The 23,484-nt window shown below is 44.4% G+C and overlaps 1 protein-coding gene across 1 annotated transcript in view; it reads right to left on the minus strand.

The window, feature by feature from the left end:
- CACHD1 (cache domain containing 1) overlaps positions 1–23,484 on the minus strand; it is a 648,022-nt gene that overhangs the window by 399,681 nt on the left and 224,857 nt on the right. Inside the window, exon 2 of the mRNA XM_069641991.1 lies at positions 6,348–6,410. Coding sequence (XP_069498092.1) covers positions 6,348–6,410 — 63 coding nt within the window. The remainder of the gene's footprint in view (positions 1–6,347; positions 6,411–23,484) is intronic.

Consider the following 23,484-nt stretch of genomic DNA (forward strand, 5'->3'; position numbering starts at 1 on the left):
TTTTCTAGCTGAGATTTTACACCCATCAGAGCCAGAGATCGCCAAGAGGGGATATCCTCTTTGTTCACGATGCATCCTCCTCATTACTGTGCATAGCTTGTAAATTAACTATGAATTGTCTTGTGACTGCTTTATTTTACAGGTCTGCTTTTCGAAAACACAATTTAAAAAAATGTATGAAACCGCAAACGCCCCGACTTTGAATGCCATGTTTGAGCTTGTGTTTTAAAAAGTGGTCATACTTCAAACTTTACTCACACTTTCCTTTTTGTCACTACTGTTTTCATATGTAAAACCAGCTGCCTTTTGATCATGGGAACTACAGCGGAAACCCATTGCTGAGCAAGCCATCCTTAGATACTTCACCTAAACTTCACAATCGCCCCCACTGCCAACCCTAGAAGTCGCAATTGACCAGTCTGTGGTGAGTATTTTTGTGTCTCAGAGCCAAGATGATGCTTCCTAGATTGTTACATGCTAGACCACCAGACAAAGGCAGCCACAGCAAACGGAGAGCATGCTGGGTGCTTGGTGCTGTGGAACCAAATCTCAGAGCACCTCTGAGAAGGCCCAAGGGCTATGTTGTACTGTATGCACAAGAGACATGAGTAGTAGCAAGGGCGGGCCTCAGTTTCTAAGTTCCGAAACGACTGCAGGACTCTTACGGCAGTGTTAAGCTCTACCGTAAACCAGCTGATTTTACCACTCGTTGCCCACCCTGACTGGACTGTAGTTCTCCACCCCTCTCCGCCCACTCCATAAGGAGGCAGCTGAGTGAATCCTGAATGAGTACTTCGCCGACCGCTACACTCTTTTTTCCAAAAGGAAGCACCTTAGATTTTCACATAATTTTCAAACAAAATACACAAACTCCAATTTATATCCACTCGATATCCAAAATGAAGTGTGATGCTTCGCCCGAACCTTTGGGAAACCAGATTGCAGGGAATGGGCTGTAGTATACCCACACTTCACGACTGATTGCAGGCATCCCTGAACCAACATGCAATGTAAATAATTGAATGTGGCTGGGGAAACGTACTTGCTTCCGGAACTCCTCCCTTTTGCACAACTATTGTCCACCTAACTGCAAGGACATGCACCCGTTTTATCACAAAATAATTTCCTGCTGCATCCTTCCTTCCTCCCTGCCTTCCCTGTGTTTGTATCATCTATTTCTCACAGTCCCATCCTCTTATCTTCCTGCTGGCAGGGGTACAGAACGCCATTTAAGACAAGCCGGGAACTACTATGGTGGTCATTTATGGAGCACATGCTCTTCACATGAAATACCGCATGAGTGAGGATGCCCCAAATCAGCTGGCCGTGGGTTGGTAGAATAGAGGAAAGAACGGGCTAGACGACACGGGCATAAAATAGCCCTCAGGCACCAACTGTGATGTACATTTTGGTGACTCTTGCTCTAAGCTGCCGAGGGTGAGGAGGGCGACAGGGAGGTATACTTTGGGAGATTAAGGACCATTTCATGGACAGAGTTCTATTTAAATGTATTATTGTTTTGGCCCGCGGCTACAGGTTTTGGTTTTGAGTTGTTGGCAAGACAGTGGTGAAGGTTGGTTACACTTTCTAAAGGAGACGGCTGCTTCAGGTGTCCGCAAAAAGCAAAATTCCAAGTTAACGATAACGGTAGAGGCCAACAGGGTTTGCTCTTGTGTCACGAGAGTGACTGGTTGTAGCAGGATGTGTACCCTGGGCAGTGAATCAGGTTGCTGTAGCACACTATTGTTGCGTTGGCATCCCGTGGCTGAAACAGTCATAGATTACCTCTCAAAGTTCAATACCAACTTTTATTTTTAAACAGATGGCGAAGTCAGCCAGGGATATGTTGTAGTCTAGAGGGACAGCCGCAGGCAACACGACTTGCTCTACAGAACATGGGGATGACTAATGAAGCCAGTGTTTGGCGTCGTTAAGTAGTCACAGTGTGAGTCGTGTTACTTCGGGAAGCATTCCAATTAAGAGTTTTTGCCTCGGTCTGAAAATGCAATGCACAGACCAGGTCTTCATTTCTTGGACAGTCACAGTGTGGCAAACATTGAATATAGAATAGTTCAGGATTGTTACAGCAGTCCTTAGAAAGATAACAAAATAAACATTTGATATTACGAAAACTACCAGGGCACTTGAAACGCGCAGAAAATATGGGTAACCATATGCCAAACCGGTCAACACAGAAGACAATAGAATTCAAACCACATAAGCCAGTGTTCAAGATCCTCAAAACCTGCTGTAGCTGGATACAAATCAACGTCTACTGAAACCAAACCAACTATTCAATCGAGTGAGATGCGGACTGAATGCAAATGCTCAGCCTTGCTCGCGAGGTATTCTTGTCCTCTTACACACCGTTGCTATGGTTTCTCAGACATCACCCTTGAGGTATACACAGAGCCATTAAACATTCATCCTACCCTACTTCCGGCAATGGGAAAGGAGCACGAAGCTATGTAACCCCTTTGGGTATAGACTATAGGTACACTATATTTTGAACAAGACCAACGAATATCTTCAAAGGATGAGCAGAGTTATTCTTACAGTTTAACTACGTCCTCCAATGCAGTCATTCTAGAGAAGAAAAATACAGCCAGCCAGGGAAAGGCGCATGAAGGACCAGAGGGGGGAATGAGCAGTTTGTTCGCCGTTTCCGAAGCTTATTTGAACACGAAGCACGACGGACATTAGATGGCGGCTGACACAGCAAGGACACTATGCAGATCAGTTTATACTAAGCAACGTGTTCAGGAGGCGTTTCAAGAGCAGAAGCTAGGATCCCCAAAGGACCACCTTCTGCATAAGAGGTTCTCTTTCGTCAGACAGATGTGAACCGAGGCATACAAAATGTATTCAAGACTAGCTCCATTTCGGAATATGTACAAATATTCTGTAAAGCAGAACAAATGCACACAAAAAAAGTAAAATGTATGCAAATACTCGAGCGTCCCAGAATGCAATAATTGTCAGGGGAAGTTTCACAAAGGAGAAACCATAAACCACAATTACCATCAGTACAATTAGCAACAGCTCTTCATCAAGGCTCCTCCCTTTCTGCACCCCTCTCCCTCACCTTTTGTTTTCCTCCGGCTCCACCAGAAATGTCGTCAGGCTAGTACGGTAGTCGCCTGTCTGTTTCCATTTCCTTCCCACTCTCCCCCTCCCTTCCTTATCTATGTCTTAGCACTTGCACTATCTGAAATGTCGTCAGGCCGAGTACGATAGTTAATTTCACATCCTTACTGTACATGGCCTGTAAGAATGTCGTTGTATTTTCCCTTGTTCCCTCCCTTGCCTTGAAGCGCTTTGGAACGCATTGTGTATAGGCGATATATAAATAAATCATATATATCCATTGGTATTCCGTTCTTTCCACAAAGTAAATTAATTTGCAGTAATTTACTTTGTGGTAATTACTTTGAATTACTTCTAATTATTTAAAGGTAGTTGTGAGTTAAGAGATAAGGGGGTGTGGAGGGGTTTGGGCTGAAAGTAAATTGGGACGGGGTCATGGGGGGACCCTCCCAAGTACTTAACACAAAGTAAATGCATCACAGAAATCTATGACTACTGTGGAATTGGCTGTGCATGACTTTCATATTTCCACATTTTTCTTGGCTTTCATGAATTTCGTGTTTCCTGCTTAGCGGCTCCAGCTCCCCTGAAAAGCGAACAAAACAGCAGACTTTTTTTTCCTTCCAACATCTGCACGGTTTCCATTGTGTCTTTAGGGGGTTTGACTCCCCCGTCGTAAATCCAGCCTCTTTGAGCAGAGACCATTCTCAACTACCCAGTGACAATTGGCCTGCTTTTTAGCCCCCCCCCCCCCATCATCAGTCCACTTGTGTCCATCAAGGTTAGGGGGGGAGGGTCCCTCCGTCATACCCACCCTGTAATTATCTCGGAGTCACCAAGCTATCCTCCCTACAATTAACCTCCAACTGCAACTTGTCCCTGACAACCAAATAGACAGACTAGTTGCCTGCATCCAATCTCCCCTGGCACCCACATTTTGTGGCTCTTCAGCCTTATATAAGACTGGAGAGAGGGCTTGCCCCCCCCCCTTTTCCTTGGCTACTTGCAGTGTGGTGTGCTGACGTGTGTTGGGGCAGAGGCTGCAGAAGCCCTTCTGGCAGGTACCTTTGCCCCTGTCTGGCCTTATCCTTCTCCCCTGGTTCCCTTACTCCCCAACCCTGCTCGATGTTCCCACCAGTGGGTCTCCTGTCCTCCCTCTCTTCTTCCACTGCTTCTCTCTCCAGGCCTCTCATCCTCTACCCCCCTTGACTTATCAACAGAGGGGGGATCCAGACTGCGTACACGACGCACCCCCACCGGGTCCGTTGACTACCTGGCCCAAAACTGTGGATCCGACTGGGGTCTCCCACATGACCTCCCACATTTTGGCATGCCTCCCACTTCCACACTGTATGTTAAAGGTATTTATATCGTGCACCGTCACCAACAAAGTTGGTCCCTAGATGCTCAGGCAGATCTGTAAAACAAGAAGACGGGCGGCTTAGGTTAGTCGAGTGAAGAGGGAGTAGGAGAGCGAGAGAAAGTGGTGTGCTGTTGGCGGCTTCAGTTCGGTTTCCACCGTGCACTGAGCTTTGGTGCAATTAACGGACCGGGGCGAGACCTCGTGTGCTGTTTGTGTGTTTGTTGATGTTGCAGTGAAGTGCGGTTTGCTGGGCGAGAGGTGGTTTTGTGGATTTTCGGGTGAACTAGGTATGCAAAGATTTGAATCTGGCATAGTGGGATACACATTAGAAATGGTCATGGATAGTACATTACTGTCCATGGACATGAAGTGGGCACCAACATGCTACAGTAACATAATTTAATAATGTGTGTATATAAGCAGGGTGCTATTGTTTATTCATAGGTTTTTAAGTGTCACTTTCAGTTGTGTGCCCTGATGGACTAGTCCAGTCCGAAATGCATTGGTCAACATGGTCTGCCTCAATGTGTTTGGAGATAATGGACTCGTAATAAATGAATCGAACCTTCATTGCATAAATGACTGCACAATATGTTTACAAACCTTGAAGTTGTAGTCCAAGACTACGAGGGTGCCATGGTTGCCCTCAGTGGAAAATGGCAGACAGCAATGTACCACAAACAAATGTAAATTAGAGCAATGACCCATACAAGATCCTATTGAGATGTTTTATTCTTCCTCTATATTTATTTTGCAAATGCACAAACAGTGCAGTAATGACCTTCTGCTTATCATGCATATTCTAATAGGCTATTGCGGGCACAAGTCATGAATTTGTGGTTTGTAGCACCAAGCAAAGGTATTGGTTTTGTTACTTAACATTCATCAATCACACCGGCAAAAAGCGCCCCACACAACAGAAATTAAAACCAGTTTCACCATTCGGGTAGAGAAGGGTCCGTTTTAGCTTGGGCTGTAGAGGACATGACTCCAGAGAACATGCTTAAGTTGGCTAGTGGTGGATTGACCATGCTGTACCGGATACAAACCAAGTACTGCATGTATGTGCCACAGCGCAGGCGTGAGGAATTATTTATTGCGGGTGAATCATTAATCTCACAAAAAACCCCATTGCACATCATCGACCATAAAAAAAAATGCATGCATGCAGTCATATTGGACGAGGCATTTCAATGGTCCAACAAGTAAGTGCGGGCCTAGTTGGAAGAATAAATGTACTCTAGAATTTCCCATAAAAGGAACTTTCCATGGCATGTCTGCAATGAAGTGTTCATCCAAAAATACTTAAAACAATTACGAAAACACACTTCTGCAGTCAAAGCTAGAACCTCCATAAACCCGACCATGGCTGAAAAGTAAGATCCAACCTTCTGTTGAAATTTTGGCCATTTTAAAAACGATATCAGATTGTAGCAATGATGCTCTCCTTTTATACATGTCCAATGGCTGGTGCACGCATTCATCAAGTGCAACCCCATGCTGCCACCCTGGGAGGTCTCCAAATGCATATACTATGCCAAATAAATAAAAAAAAATCCAAATGTCGTAAGCCTGTAGGAGACAGGATTGCTGCTTCTAAGCAGACGTTAGCCCTGAAACAAATCTTCACGACATGTACACTCATTTCTCAGAAACAGGCTTCACACCTGAAAACAGCACACAACGGTGCGCGTTGCCTACTGCTGTAACACAATCGACGTTTTAGTGTTTGCTCAATTCTGGAGCGCATGGCAAACCGAGTTACCATTTTTAGAGGAGCCTTCAGTCCGTAGGTTTGTGTTTCACGTTACATATTCTGAATGCACATACGTTAGCTGTGTCTTTCGTGCAGTCTCGTTCAATCCAAAAAACGCTTATTTAACAAAATCGCTCTTACCTGTTGAACTTCAGTTTCTCCATTTGAAATTTTCTCTGTGTACACGAACGAGTTGAATATCCTCTGAAAACAAGCAGATTTTAAACGTAAGAAAATTTGACTGAATGGACTATTTTATAATGTTCAATAAATACAATGTTTGGGAGCTATGCAACATGGATAGTGTCTTGTTCTCGTACGCATGAATGTTATTTGACTATTTACATCAGGAAATAAATCGAAGCAAGTGTATATATTTTTCTGAAGATCATTTATCTTTATTTCCAGTATTTGTCCAGCACGGGCCTAGCCACAAGGAGCAGCAGAGAGCATTTGTAGAAGCAGGAGAACCCAAATACAATGTGTGCTGGATTCTAGAAGTGCCAATGCGATTGGGAGGCACGTGAGATTACTAGATGGGACAGCCACTACAAAAAAAAAAAATAGATTTAAAAATTTAGAACCAGGGATATTGGATTTGCTCAGAATCACACCCTTTGGTTCAACTGCTGATGCTGGGATTATAACTTCAGATTTCAAGGGCAGAAATCGCTATGACACCTCTCATGCCAAGACTCTTCTTAACCACCCGCCTCCATTCTCCAACAGGTCAGGATGCCCGCTCAATTGAGCAAAACAGTTAAACAAATGATCCCATGCTAGCTTTTTCTTTGGTAAAGCAGTGCTTTCAATTCTCATGAGTTTCAACCATAAAATAATTACTACATTTTTAACCGTTTCACTGAAGAGAAGGTAACTCAAATGGTTTTAGCCCCCCCATATTCCTAAATTACTGGTGCTTATAGAAAAAGTGATTCTAGTATCAGCCTGCCAAGAAGCCACTTCCTCGATTCATCTGTTGCAAACTGTTCTGCGAGCCTCTGGATAGTAGCCCACCTAGATAATGCACACCCACGTAGCCTGTCACAGTAGTCCTCAGAGTTTGGCCAAAAATGTAATAACACCAACAAGAGAGAGAGTTGGCTGACATTGGTCAAGAGTAGAGCAGCTGGGTAAGGTTGTGGTGGGGCAGAAATACGGTGGGATTGACTTTACAGAAGTAGGCAATTGCTTGCCTGGCTTTTGAAGCTGGGCAAAAGATACAAAGCCCAAAAAAAGGGCCGCTGTGGAAGTGGGAGGCAAGCTAAAACGGGGGAGGCCGTGAAGGAGACCACTGATAGGGCCACAGTTTGGACCAGGGCCTCAACAGACCCAGTGAGGGTGTGTTGTGTTCACAGACAGGCTAGCCCCACCACACCCCTCTGGCAATAACAGGCAGGCTGCACTGAAAAGTGGGGACACAATGAAGGTACTTTGTAGAAACCAGGAACAGATGTATTACATGAAGGAGTAAACTCATTGCCAGCAGGATACATTATACACACTAGACACAGGTGATTGCCTGCACTGATCTGCGGGCACAAAGCTGGGCATTGATGGCAGGAATACTAGCTAGGCACACCCACTACATGGAACCGAGGTGCCTGGGGAGTTACCTTGAAGGCAAGGGGGAGACAAGACCCTAAGGGAGAAAGAAGGGTTGGAGAGGGGGATGGCAGGGATGGCAAGGGGGTGGGAAGAGGGAGGGGCAGAGAAGAAAGACACAGACAGAGAGATGGGGACAGACAGGCCAGGGGCCCTACTGGTAGAAACAGAGCAGGTTGAGGAGTGAAAGAGGGGGGGGAAGGATGAGAGGGCAGACAGGGGTACCTGTGGACGAGGGCCTCCTGAACTCTACTGCCCCCTCCTGTCAGCACACCACCCCCAGCAAGAGAGAGACCCCAGTCCTTTCTCCACAATCTTATACAAGGCTGTTGCTCCCGCCCACTCCAGAGCTGGCATCTCGCCCAGGGAAGTGTTTTTTGGCTGTTGCCAGGACACACTGTCGTTCCATGGTGTAAAGACTGGAGGGGGTATCTATTTCTGCCCTCTATACAGTTGGGGTGGAAACACAGAGCACCCCAGCCAAGGCTTGCAATGGTTAACGTTAGACGTGCAGCCAGGCTGATACTTTCAGGTGGTGATGCAGGCATGTTCTTAAGTACAGTGAATCCCCAATCCCCCACAAAGGAATGTCCACACACTGTTACATTCCAACACAGACCTTTTATTACAATCAAGGTTTAGATAAATAATGTTTAAAACAATATACACATCAATAAATAACACTTTGTACTCAGGCAGCCCTATTCCAATAATGATAAATATATAAACACATCTATGTGGTACCACAATAGACTTTAGATTCCATTCAGAATGCCCCAACTGCATGCAGTTACTAAAAAGTGTAGGAATCCTAAAGCATGGGTTAATGCATAGACATTACTGTAGAAAGGCTGGGTAGATTAAAAAAGCATTGTGCCAATGTCCCTAAAAATAGACAATACTGTGTGAGGATCCCCCATCCGGGCAACCTGTAAGGGAAAAGTTAAGGTGTACCTTATCTTGTCTATTACAACACAGTCCAAATACGTTCAATAATGGTCTGCTTCTTTTTCTACAGGACCCACTACCCCAAAGTACCTGGGAAGCCACAGGAGACCAGGATTCAAGACGAATCTGGGACCCCTGGATGATTCCAGAGGATGGAATATGCTCTTCCTCGTCACAGTACCTTGGGTGTGGTGGAGTTTTTTAGTCTTACTCAAATAGACCCCTCAAGGATGGACCCCTTTGGACGAAGGAGTCGCTGGGATGTAGATTGCGAGAAAAAAGCGGGAAACAAGCAGTGTCGGAAAGGCAGCACTCAGTCTTCGTGGTGGTCTCCATTTGCGGGTCTTTACTCTTTGTATGTCCTAGGATAGTGAAACTTGCTGTGGACCTCGACAAGGCCTGGCTGAAGATTAGAACCTGAGTGGGCTTCGATGACTTTCGGTGGAGACGGGTGCAGTGGCAGAAGTCTGTCAGGTTTTGAGATTTCCCGGTTTACCGCCTTTCGGTTCTGCAGTCGCAGCATGGACCTCTGCATGGCAACTGTGACCTAGACATGACCACTGGACTGCAGACCCTCACCAAGTCAGGACATAGTCTTTGGATTTCGGTGGTGGGAAACCCACTGGTGGACACTCCAGTGCAGGCAGCGACCCTGGACCTTCTCCAGCGTGGACAAGTGGACAGATGTAGTGGCAGGGTGCCCTTTTAAGTATTCTTCAGAGATTTGCAACTCCCAATTCCGGGTGTGAAGCAGCACTATGCCAGTGTACCCCCTCTTCTGGGCGATACTCAGCAACCTGGCTTCCAGCGGTTATGAACACTGCTCCAGACCTCGGGCGACACAGATGAACTTCTTGGCTTCAAGAGGTGCAGGCACTGCTCTTCTGGACCCACGAAGATGCTTTTTCCGGATGGCAGGAACACATGACTTGCTTCCAGGACACTTCGGGTGCAGAGCAGCAGTTGCCTATCCAGGTCCTCTCTGGTTCAGCCCTTGAGTCAGCAAAGCAGCTTATGGATTGCTTGAAGATTTGCAGCTGAAGACTTCTTCCTCCAGCTGGACTCTGGGATGCAAGCTTAAGATGACTTCAGCTTTCTTGGTACAGCTTCTGACAAGGAGGAGAGTGTGCGTCCCCCTGTTCTACTGAACACTCCCGTTCACTCAGGATGAGCCAGCCAATCACACACAAGTGCATTTACTTAGTTCGTTTATTGACAGTGCCCAAACCCAGAGGTATCGCAGCGCTGGTACTTCATCGGAAGGAAAACAAGCAAGCAGGGTAAGGATGGGCTGGAGACAGCAGTGGTGTTGCAGTCAATGGAGAAGGAAGGGAACACTGAGTCCAAGTGCTTTAGCCGATGTGGTGATCCTACAATGAGGAGCTCTCTGTTTTATCGTCTTTCAGGCAGAGTTGGTGTTGAGCCATCCATGCCTGGATGATGCTATAGACCTGGTTGAAGTTAGCAGAGTCTAAGGTGTGGTTTCTGGTGAGCTTGGGCAGGACTTGCACATCATCACCAACGTTTGTGTAAGGGATCTTGAGATTGTTAAGGTAGTTGAAAAGAGGTTCAGTGTATTGTACAGGGGTGGGTGAGATGCAGGAACCCTGTGGGGTACCATAGGTCACAGGGATGGGATTGGCAGCTTCAGAACCAGTGAAGACCCTAGAGGAGCGCTCAGTAACAAAGGATTTGACTCAGCTGGTGGCTTCCTTAGAGAAGTTGAATTTGGTAGTGAGGTGCTGACAGAGGATGTCATGGTCAACAAGATCGAACTTTGCAAAGAGTAGGCAGCACCCAATCAGGCCCACAGGCCATTAAACAGAAAACAGACACCCCCGACACACAAAGTGGATTGGGGATACTCCACAGCCTTTCTGTGCACCACACACTACTTACATTCAAGTTTCAGTCAGGGCTGGCTCAGACATTGTCACACACATCCAAAACCAGACACGCGCAACACTGAATGCATATCGACTACTCACTCCATTCACGTAGGCCCCAAGGGTGTACCCACAGCAAGCAGCACCCGTGTTAGGATATAATATGCATTTTCTTAGCCCTAAGCCAATCCCTTTTGGCGATCCAAATCCCATTCGTATAGTGAATGTTCAAAATGGGGGGGTCGCATTTGGCAGTCATTGAGTAAACAAAATGGAAATGTGTTCCTGGCTCCCTGCGCCTGTCATTACAAGAAAAGAATGGGTCCGTGTAGAGGGCATCTTTTATCCGCCTGGCCTTCCCTGGTAAACATAGGTTAAACAACATTAAGGACAGGTCCTCCAATCTTGAGAAGTAAGACAGGCTGTTCCAATATGGTTCCACTCTCTTAAATGAATGTTATGTAAAGACTGGCTGCACAAAGCAGAGGTTAGTTACACAATGAGTCAGTGTTCAGCCCTTCCACTTTGTTAAACGCACAAATGGTATCTTTTAAAGGTTGTGCAAATAGGGTGACCATTGTTGGAACAGAGGGCAAGTGGATTCTGTGTTTAAGGCCTCAAACATAAGTAACTGTCCGTGAACTGGCGGAAAGAGCTTGTAACTAAAACCATAAGAAAAGTGGCGACTCTTGACATAACAATAACATCTGTTGAATGTGCCATTTGTTCTGCCTTCTTGGGATTAGGGTAACATTGTGAATGTAGTCTGAACATATTTGTGTTATCTTTAGCAAATGAATAACAAATGACCCTGAAGGCTAGAAATCAAGATGACAGTCATTTGTAAAAGACCACAGACGTATAAGGCCAGCACAGAAATGGTGATGTCAGACATAAGGCCAATTGAACCTAAATCACCAAGGAAAGAAAGTGGGCCGGAAGTTCAAAAGTGCGAAGATATGCGCAATGCATTTCAGCAAGGACATGCGGCCGATAATGCCATTTCGCTCAATCCATGGAAAGCTGTGCTTTTATTTAAAAGGAGACAGCAGTGCGTACATCATCTTCAATATGATTCCAGATGGTGATCCAGTCATTGAAATCAAGTTCCTTGCATTTACAAGAAATAAAAAACTTTCCCGTTTGTTTTTCTCATAAAAATGACAGTATGCAGAGAAAAACGCTCACTCGACTTTCATAGTTTGAACATGGTTTTCTCATATAACAGCCCTATACTTATGGACAATCCAGAAGTGATACTCATGTATTTTGACACACTGTGCCTTATAAGATGACATGTACAAAATACAATTGTGTGCGAGTTTAAAAGCCATGTGCTTGCAGTGTACACGAGCTGGTCATTTCTTAACCTTCAAGACCTTTCTTCTGCTGCCCTGAAGACAAAAAGGCCTGGTTGTCATCAATCAGCACCATTACTTAAAAATATAAGAAAAATACACTACTTAGATGTAAACCATGTTAAGGACTGATAAGCCCATGCCTGTTCTCTCAGCAGAAGTGACCTTGAGGTCACAAATCCCATAAAAGTGCCCATTAAGAGTTGCTATCAGGGACTCACAGGCCTGGAAGGGGGAAGCGAACATAAACTAGCCAGGCTCTGGCTAGTCACATGCTTAAGGGAAAATGAAACTGAAAGCAAATAAAGAAAAAACCTGCAGTTTAAGTGAATGGAAAAACACATTCTTGCATAAAAAGGGCAGCGTATGTGCCACAACGGTCATTCAAGACTTTTATTAAAGGTGATAGTAGCCCCCAAGTAACCATGCCAAAATGGTTTGGTGTGATTAACCTAAGTTATTAATGAAAATTTGATTTGGGCAATCCCTGGATTACGAGAGATTTGAAAGTTGGTATGAGCGTGATGGAATTAACATTATGACTATACAGTGGCATATTTTTCACTGATATGACCCCAGAGTAAATGACGAAAAAATGGTTCACTGCATGGGAAGGGTGTTCTGACTTTGGACAAGCATCTGATGCTCCTTCAAATGTAGTTCTTAAAAATGTATTTATACAAGTAAAGATTTGAAAATGCACGGTACTTGCCATGTTGAGAGATTTGAGAGTCTTAAAACATGCCAAGCCCACCTGTCAAAGTGAAATGACTAAGCTTTCGCCTCCCACAGCTGTCATAACTCACTCCCCCCCCCCCTCCCCCATCTCCTTGTCCTATTAGCACACAGGTAGGAGGTGGGTGGAGAAAACCAGCCAATCCCTTTTGCGGGAATCATGACAAGTTAGTGATGTAATTTGCCCTATAAGAAAGCCAGTTTGCATTCGAATTGTACTTTTTCCACTTATTCCGGGAGGCAACCTGCTGCTGAAATCTGGTGCCAAACAAGGCCCACACCTTGCATTGGAGACAGGAACCAGGAGAAGGAGAATCTGACTGGGACCCTCTTGGAGGATTCAGAGAAGATCTTAGACTGACCCCCTTGCTGCCCCAGCGGTGCCCTGTTCCCCGATACCTATTTCAAAGCTTCTCCTGTAAGTAAAACTACCCCAAAGCCATAGATTGTGTAGGCCCTGCATTCTTTTTCAAGCATTGTTTTAGTTATTTCCCCATAGCAAAATATCCTGTTTGTGTAGATTGTTAGCATATTTAAAGTAAATCAATTTCCCTATAGAAATCACTGGGTGGGTATTGTTGGCATTCGAAACCAACAAGCTCTCCCCAGTGTGTTTTGAAACGGTATAGACAAAGATGTGCCAAAATAACTAATCAAAAAAACCCTGTTTCCACTGAGTGTGCAAGGGAAAAAAAAAAAAGACATTTCCCATTGTTCCCCTTAATTTTAAATCAGAAGTGTGAAGCCTGATAGTGCATGTGCATGGTGCAAAACGAAATTGCCCCCTTGTTGTCATTGTCCTATGACCAAAAACACAAAGCCCTGTCTGTTCTTTTCAGGTGTGGCAAAACAAATTTCCCACTGCTTTTCTTTCCCTCGCATTGCATCTGTGATTAGAATCCCAAAAACGATTTTCCCATTGTGTTACCACTCTCTGCCACTGGCCTTCAGTTTAGAGGGGGTGAAGTCTAATGTGTGGAGGTGGGGGGTTGCGGGGAGAAAAGTATCATAACCAAACAGGCAATCACTGTGTCATAAATAGTTCTTTCTGCATTGGTGGGTGATTTGAAATTACATTGTGACTGCATATCTCAGTATTAACTCGGTGTTAGTGCCTTTACGGAAGACATTTTTGTTCTTGTGCTGCCACAGCATTGGTGTCTGATGTTAGTCTGTTTATTAATTTATTTAAACCAAATTTGACAAATATATTCTTACTACACACCGGCCTGGTTCCTAGTCCATTGTGACACTGGGTACTTGTTGGGGGTTGGAGCAAGATGGGTTGGAAGCCTTACCAAATACAACCTGAATCAAAATCTTAGTGATTTGTTGTGCGCCACATTCATTAGGGGGGGGGGGGAAGGAACTCCCTGAGTTGAGTGTGACTGCATAGTAAACCACAACAAAATGCTGATGCAGGCTTCATTTGTGTATAAAATGAGACGATGTGTACTATTCAGACACTTGACTTCTCCACTCTCCATGAAATACTGGTCGTGGATGAATGAACCTGAAGTCCACTCTAGTATACGATATGCGCAACATAAATCTTGCCTGACAATTTTGAAACTGTCTCAGATACTGTACTTTGTTTGAATTATCACTTAGAAGTCTCAAAATGGTGCTCAACATGGGGCCCCACCGAGGATGAGGGCACCTTGTCTAGACGTGACGGAGAAGAACCTGCCGTATGGCCTGCTTGGTTTCGGGGGATCCCTGCTATCATGGAAGTTTACTTACTTACAGCTGACACTAGCCTCCATCAGCAGACTTCTCTCCATAGATGCCCTGTCCCAGCTGGGGCTCTTTGAATTGCACGCGATACTTCGCCCAGAGCGGCTGAGACAGAACTTTGTCAGTAAGTATAGCGGCTTGGCAGGTAAGACTTGGTTGGTGGGGTTAAACTGAAGACATTTGCAAATACCTACTTTTGCCCGGAAAAATCAAAGTTTCATGATACATGGTCCCAGTAAACTTTGTAAATGTTGGTCCGAACATTGTTGCCTTCGCACTGTGAAAGACTTAGAATTTTGTCAGCCTGCACCCACAGAAGGTACCCCACCATACGGGATATGTCAAATACAGGTAAGGGGCGATTGTATTTAACAGTTCATGGCACAGACTAAAGATAGGCCTAGCTTACGATGTCCAGAAAATTGCTCTTTTGATGTATCCATAATTCAGCATTTAGAATCTGCATTATTTAATAACCAGGCTAAACTCTGCACCTTTAATGTTATCCGCGATTGGCGCAAGGAAGCCACGTAGAAGATCAAAGACGAACAGAAATTTGCTTGAAGACATTTGTCACAGGCTGATGATAAAGCTTTAGTTCATGATCAGCAAAAATACCAACAAAATAATAGCGAGAGACACAGATTGCCAGCTACAAAGAACCTGAATGTTCCCAGTTATACCCATTGCTACCCAAGATACCATAATAGAACAGATTCATAATTACCCCCGTCAACATCTCCTCCTCCATATGGTCAACCTCAGAGCACATTAGTAGTAGGGCTCCTGGGCCCTAAACTTGCTCCCACTCTTCTCGATCCCCAAAATGTGCCCCCCCTCAACAGAAGATGCATCAGATGCCAGCCTAGATTCCCCCCGCCCCCAGTGAATATATACATGGTCTTTTGACTAAAGAAAAGGCACAGAAATTAGAACCTTTCTATTAGGAATACACAAGTCGCTTTAATGCCTACCCAGCGCAGGACATTGTGGGAGCAGGCTATTCAGTTAATATCGAGAGGAGTCAGACAGAATGTGGTTGAGGAAGTACTTTAAACCGAAGATCCTGAGCAACTTATTTTGTTAGAATGTTTGGGTGAAGAACTATGAATCCGGTGGGAATAAAATGTGCCTTCGGCAGTTCCTAAGGAATTACAAGATTTGAATTTTGCTGCCTTCTCTTGTCATACAGAGAAGGATGTCTTTTCACATGTTAAAGAACTTTGGGAGTTATTCGATTAAATGAAGGGACTAGATAAAGCCCGATTGGAATTAAAAACTGAAACTAATACTTCTGGATATGTCCAACAACCGGTTATCATTACAGCATGTACAGAATCTTGTGGGTCAGATGAAGAATTACAGTTAATTACAAATACCGCTCTTAGATGGTCCACCACTCTAAGCCCTCTTTCAGTCATTTGCAGAACTTGCGTCAGTATTTCCCCCAGATGCAGATGCATGCTATGAAAGTAATTTCAGATGCAATTATGCAACTGAATGAGAAAGGCGAGTTAGAGAATTCTGCTGAGTTGCAACACTTGAACCTTATAATAGATAATACATCCATAATAGATACTGCATCCATAATGAGTACCCCAGAGCAACCCATCAACTTAACGGCACTTTTAAAATTACAAAAACTACCTAGTTGCCGGCTACCTATGAGAGAGGTGCAGCTGTTCATATACCACAGCAGGCTATGCTTGATGCTCAAGGAAGACCTGTCCTTGATAATCAGGGGAACCCAATTATGCAGCCCGCTAAATATGATACCCAATTTATTCATGTACCCTTTTCCAGGCAAGAATTAAATGCATTAAAACAGACAATCCCTGACATTAGGAAAAATCCTACAGGGATTTACAAAGAATTAGAGGCCGTTTTGAATACCTGTCTCTTCACTAGTAGGGATTTGGAAACAGTGTTCTCAGTAATTTTGCCATCAGATATTTGGATAGCATTTAGAAATGTAACTGACTCTGCAACTTTGGGGAGGACATGGGACGCACCTTTTCAGCTCGACGCCAACAGGACAGCTGGCGCAAGGCCCGCTCCCGCAGTACTTAACCTTCCCACTATGATAGTTGCACAACTTAAAAGGGTGGTACTCGAGAAAAAGATTAATTGGGATAAGCTGGCCACAAGTGTTCATTATAAAACTGATGGGGTAACTGAATATTTTAATAAGTTTGAGCAACTATTTAATGATTTTTTAGGAAAAGAAATGACTACGCCGACAGGGAAACAATTATTTGTAGATAAATTCGTCCAACAATTGTTACCTGAAATTAGCAATTTTGCATATGGCGCAACAAAATACAGTAAATGTGGACAAAGAACGCAAAAAAAGAAAAGTGGATCTTAAGCCAAGAGTGTTAATACAGCAGGTACAACAGGTAACGAGGGGAGGGCCGCATATTGGTTCAAGAGGAAGGTGGTGTTGGTCCATTTGTACCATATTAACCGCCAGGGGCTAATCAGTGTGCATATTGCAGACAGGAGGGCCACTGGAGGGCACAGTGTTCAGCCTTGTTGAATAGGGGAAGCATAAAGTATCAAAGAAGGGGAAGAGGAAACCAGGGAAGACAGGTATGAAGTAGGGGCGGATGGGTACCACCTGGGCCGGTGATTGGCCCTGCAGCAACTCCTACAGTCCCCCATTGAATCCAATGTTTGATAATCCAAGCAAGTATTTTGTCACTAATCAATACAATATTGAAGATTTCTCTTGTGATTTCTCAGAATAGGACAGCCCTCAAATGAAAATGGAACCAATCCCCATCCCTGTGGATCAGTCAGGACCCTACGTTCACATGGGAGTTGGGAGCATCGATTTCTAGTAGAGACAGGGGAAAGTGCAGTCTACGTTTATCAGCACTGTGAATAGAATATATGTTGAACTTGTTGGGTCTTCAAGAATAATAATGAAAGTCTTTTATTGCATTTATTCTTATGTAACCATTACCAAGCTGGGGGTGACGTGCTGCATAGTATGGTAGGCAAAAGGTAGTATAGGTAACAGTAGGTTTGGACTATCCTGCACATGCTGCATTGACCCCTCCAATTGACTGGAAAACTAGACCAGAAACAGGAGCTTTAAACCTTTCCAACACGACTTCTGGTCCATCCCAGTGCCGAAAAGCTAGAGGGAGAAGTTACAGGCAGCAGCGACAATCAACACATGCTGTCCAGCAGAAAGCGGCAGGCAGAGAGAGAAAAAAAAAAAAGTTTAGTGTACAGTATTTAGGGGTGTTGAGACTCGTAGCCGACCATTCCCGGCCAGACTGCACTCTCCACCCCTCCCCAATTCCAAGGGAATTCAGGAATTTCAGAAATGTGAGATCCGGCTTCTAAACCAACATTTTGGAAGAGGGCAGTAAATCGCTACGGCTCTCGTGGAGTTTAAATGGGGAAGAAAGTGAAAACAACAGCTACTAAAAGCAGATACTAAAGGCCGCCTTCTCCACAAAGCTCACTCCAAAAGCACTGGCTGCATGTTTGATCTTCCAAGGGGTTTACCATTAGGCGAAAACTAGAGGTTATGCATAAATGGTTCGAGTGATTTCTATGCTACAGGGGACAGACACTGCTTCAAGCAAATCACTTGAGCCTTCAACTATTATTTTAAGTTACTTGAAAATAGTGTGTGCTGGGAAAACAAATGAACAGCAGGCCAGCGATCCGCCCTAAAGGCTTTGGGCTGCAGGGGAACTTGCAATGCCCGTCTGAGCTAATTATCTAACCAACATCGGTTCTTGATACTTTTTAAACCCAGCTCTTTGAACTATCGCTTTCAGGCACCCGGGTGTTCTAGCTTTCATTAAAATTGTGCAGCCAAGGTAAAATCGTATTAGCAAACCTGCCACTTTCACAGACGGACCCGATGCAGTAATCCACATAAAATTAGGATTGCACCCAATGGTGAAAAGGCCAAGTCAGCCGGTAATGCGCAGATAAGGCACCCTGAGCCCTAGGGCTGTGTAATAATTGCTCTTGTTCCAGCTCAGGAATATTCCATTGCTTTGCTGTCTGGTTGCAACTCCCTTCCATTGTCCAGAGCTCAACCGTAAAGCGTCGCGTTCTACCCCGGCACACGTACACATCCCCTGTAACGAAAAAGGGCTACGCATATGGGTAAGCATGCTGCACCTTGTCCTTGAGGATTAGTGTGGATTTTATGCAGTGTCTGTTGCTCAACCGCAATGCACATAATAGGAGGGACAGGCCAATGCGCAATTCCCAAAAATCCATGCAGTCCGGTAATGAGAGAAACTCTAGCAGTGCACCAAACCTCAAATGAGCAACTTGTGAAGCAAAGTCCAGCTGTGGTTCACATTCACAATGTTGCAAAAAAAAGGAATAGTCCATTTCCAGCAACTCGCACGTAATCATAATGCCTTGATTGCCTTGGCATATTTGTTTAAACACAATGGGAATCAAAACTGCATCCCAAAATAAAATACAGCCCCTCTGGATACCTGGCAAGGCCAGCAGGTTCACAAGGTATAGTTCTGGTGATTTACTGTTACGATCCATTTTGTACGAGAAATATTCATGTATCCTAGTGTGCCCAATGCTGAAACGTGGTGCAGTGCCTCGCGTGCCGAGAGGACCCACCAGCTAGCTCTTATTGAGAGCACACTTGTACTGATAGGCATGCGCGTGGTCCCCTTTGGCAATAATGGCAGATAGAAGGACACAATGGGCTTGCAGGGGGTGGGGGGTGCACAAAAGTCAAACGGTAGGTAGCGAAAATGCCCCAGTGCAAGCAATTCCATTGTGCTTTCACGAGAACACAAGAATAGATATAAATGTCCACCATGACAGAGCCCTGTACATATTCGTTATACTCCCCAGAAAGAACCCTTTGGAAATGTGCAGATGGTAAAGTCCACGAGAGGGCTGGACCTTAGTCGCGTGCACTACAAACAATGTCTTGGGCTTAATGCTCAGAGACTGCATCAAAGAAAAGGACTATTTCTTTAATATGCAACTGTAGGTATGAGTAAACCAAGAGTCCTTTTAAAGGAAGCCCTGTGCAATTGTAGAGAGAGCCTGGGCAAGGGGTTTAAGTGTGCTCCATTACCCTAGATTTCACATGCTCTGAACATACAGCTCTGTGTAGCGCTCTACGCAACACAAACTTGTAGTTCCGCACAAATACAAGCCACATAATAGATTCCTTGCCCAACATGCAGACTAGAAGAAAAGACTACATTATACAGTACAGTTCAAAAGGGAATTCCATTGGAAATCCTTTTGAGGTTGTACTGTGTACAAAAAAGTAAAGCGTTTGGAAAACTGACAAAGGAAATAAAGAAACGGTGATGTGGGCAGGTTATGGGAAGACATGAAATGAGTTCCTCATGTTTAAAAAAAACAATCTGCATTAAGTTCATGTAATTTGACTAAAGTAATGAGCAAAACAATGAGGACATCCCCTTTCCCCCATAAAAAGCAGAGCCTTCAATGCAAAACAGATGCAGCCATGACCCAGAACGCTCACACATTTTCAAAAACACTTGCCCTAACTTGGAGGCTTTTAATTGTCAAACATTGGCCACTGTTTTATCAATCACAGTTGCTGCACGCAATCAACACCTGCACAGATCCCAATAAAGCCTCCCAGTATTTGGGTGGGGGCGGCGGGGGGATGGGAATGGAGGGAGGCAGTATTTTGATTTCCTAAAAACATTCCTGCGCCAGGACCCGTTTCAATTTCCTGTGGAGGCACAGCAGGGACATATCCAATTGTGTATATTTAGTTTCCATTACAAGCCCCCTACTCTCAGAATGATTTCACCAGCTGCTTAACTTCCATTCTGACAAATGACTAACGGATGAAACGAGCAGACCTCCGGCTACAGGGCTCGCCATTGCACCCAACAAAAAGTGACTTGATTTTTTCAAATGTCTCACTGCTACGGGAATAATGCTTAAGGTGAGCGAGTAGCATTTTGTATTTAACAAGCAGCCCTCACATTTAAATTGCCTTAAGTTTCAACTTCAATGCCTTTTTTGGGTATCAAAGCACCACAAGTCCAAGAACCATGTATATGGTCCCCCTCAATCTTTCAGAAATGTTGTTCACAGTTAGGGAAGTGCTATACTGCTATGGTCTGCAGTGTAAATGTATTACCCACTAACATTCCAAATGTTAGTGTGTCACTGTAGCGAATAGTGGAGGTGCACAACAAATCTATGGGAGTGGGGGCGTTGGCTACTCCCCAATGCACCCTGGTAACGTAATGCTAAATGACTTTCCATACCCTCGCCCTGCAACATTCGAACAGTGGGACATGGAGCTGTGTGCTCCTGCCCCTTATTGGGCCTCCAATGCAGTCAACGGCCTGGAGTGGGACAATGTATTCCTGCTATGCCCCCCCCATTGTGCATAGAGGGCGCAGAGCGGGAGCATATAGCCATGCTGCTGTCCCGGACAGGATGCCTATAGAAAATGTCGGGCCACAGTACGAAAGGACTAGCCTGCCTGCCCCAAAATGCCACTCTAGCGAAATTATAACGCATACCATACTTGGTTAAGTATGGTGTACGTTATTACTTGGCTACAGTGGCATTTGAGGCAGCCAGTCTAGCCCTTTACCATGGCATGATGTTCTTTTCTGGGCATCTAAATCACTGGTTGTGGCAGTGTTTTGGTCTCCTCTCCTGCTGGGTTCAAGCTTGGTGATGTGTTAGGAGGCCAACCCCGAGGTGGGACTGGGCAGAAACAATATTTTTAATCAAGGGCAGCTCGGTATGAAAACATTTGAATACCACAGCCAACTAGAGCCCACCTGAACACATGGTTTACACCACAACTAAAAGCCCTTCGAGCAGAAAAAAGGAAAATTGTAGTTCAGTGGAAAAACCTCCCGACTAAGGACAACAAATGTAACTTGCTAAAAATCTCTGCTAAATATGAAACTGAAATACTACTCACTAAACGAGAAACCTTCAACGACAGAATTAAAAAAGTCAGTTCAAGGAACTATTATCCTTCGGGAATTGGAAGCCCCCATCCCTCCGGTGGACTCGTGCACCAAGGATAAAGTATGTTGCACTAACATCCAGAATGCACTCTCCAGCAAAAACTCCCTCCTCCAAAAAATAAATTATATCAGAAAAATAAAATCTGAACCGGACTACAACAGGCTCATTAAAAACAAAAACAAATCCAGATCATATTCTGGAACCCTTCCAGAGTTTCAAATTTGCTCAAGTCACTACCCGAGAGGTGGTAAATATTATTGCCTCGCTCAAACATACAAGGTGTCAAGGCGATATCTGCCCAGCCCAGATTATCAAAGAAGCGGCCAGTGAGCTGGCTCCCTTCATTAGCAAACTAATTAATGCCTCATTTCTATCATGCAACGTCCCTACAAATATGAAGAACGCATGGTCATGCCACTCATGGAAAAAAATGTCCTTGGATCAGTCTAGCCAACAAACTACAGACCGATCACGACAGTCCCTTTTCTACTCAAGATAATAGACAAGGCAGCTTATTTTGAAATACAAGCTTACTTGGAAACAAAATCTTTTAGGGCTCCGGCAATCTGATAGATCTGAAAATCCAAATTGATTTAATGAAAAGACAACAGGACACTTGCCCTCCTACTCCTATTGGATCTGGTGGACCACAAAGTGCTATGCAAACACCTTTCTACAGAAGCCCACTTCTCCCAAGAAGCAACAGCATGGATCCTTTCATTTCTTATTAGGTCAAGGAGAGTGTTCTCACCTGCAGCCTCAGCAAAGCCTATACCTATAACATGCGGAGCACCCCAAGGCTCTTGCGTATCACCTACCATGAATAATGTCTTTACCAAACCACTGTTTGTTGACCTTGACCATCTGGGTGTCACCTACACTAAAATATGCAGATGACACCCAGATACTGATCCCATTCACTGGAGACTACGATACTGACTTGGCCTTGGTGAACAAAATCTACTTAATCATTGCATGGCGTCTGCCTGAATGACGATAAGACGGAGCTCCTCATCTTAGGAACTTCAGCTACCATTAACAAACTTAGCAGTAAATACTCAGCCTTGAACATCAACTGCATCAACATTAATGTGGCTAAAGAGGTTAAAACCGTAGGTTTTTACCTAGACTCAACCCTCAACCTAGGCAAACAAGTTAAAGCTACCGCCTCAGCAACAGCTTACACCTGCAAGCTGATACAGGCTTGCAAACGCTTTCTCTCCACAGAAAGCTGCATCACGCTAGCGAGAGCATTCATTCTCTACAAAATTAATTATTGTAATGCCCTTTATTGAGGGGTGAATAAATACATTATCAACAAAATCCAAATACTGCAAAACAATGGCCTGAGAACTGCCCTTAGTATACCTAGGAGACAACATATCTCGGAGGCTAGACGGAACATTAACTGGCTCACTATTAATGACAGAATTCAGTTCAAAACAGTCTCGCTAACCTACAAATGCCTTAATAATTCAGCTTCACTCTAATGAAAAACATTATCAAAAAATATTCCTCACACCCAACTAGGTCAGCTAACTCTCTCTGCCTCAGACCCAAGATTCAATCTGAAAAAAGCAGGAGGCGGCAGCTTTCCTGTTATGGCCGCCCAACTGTGGAACTCGCTTCCCACTGCTCTGAGAACTGACCAGTCATTTCACAGTTTTAGGAAAAACACCAAAAACTGGCTTCTCACCATGGACTCATGAAGTGTTGCTGGATACTCTATATCTCCTTCTCACTGCATAATTTTGTCTACGCTCTTGTAATTAATTGATGTAAAGCTAACTATGTATGTTCTATTTGACGTGTTTGTATATGTCTTCTAAATTGCCTTCCTGCAAGTTAAACCTATTTTATGATTGTAACCTCATATGTAACCTTGAAACATACCTATATGACTAACCTGAAACTTGCCTGTTGGTGACCATATGTACATGGGTTTGGGCGCTTTATAAATTAATAGAACAAAGAAGAACGCAAGGCATAAAATAAGCAGTGTCACATAGCAAT

The sequence above is a fragment of the Ambystoma mexicanum genome, chromosome 1q (assembly GCF_040938575.1).
Source record: "Ambystoma mexicanum isolate Mex_15411 chromosome 1q, UKY_AmexF1_1, whole genome shotgun sequence".
Classification (NCBI taxonomy): domain Eukaryota; kingdom Metazoa; phylum Chordata; class Amphibia; order Caudata; family Ambystomatidae; genus Ambystoma; species Ambystoma mexicanum.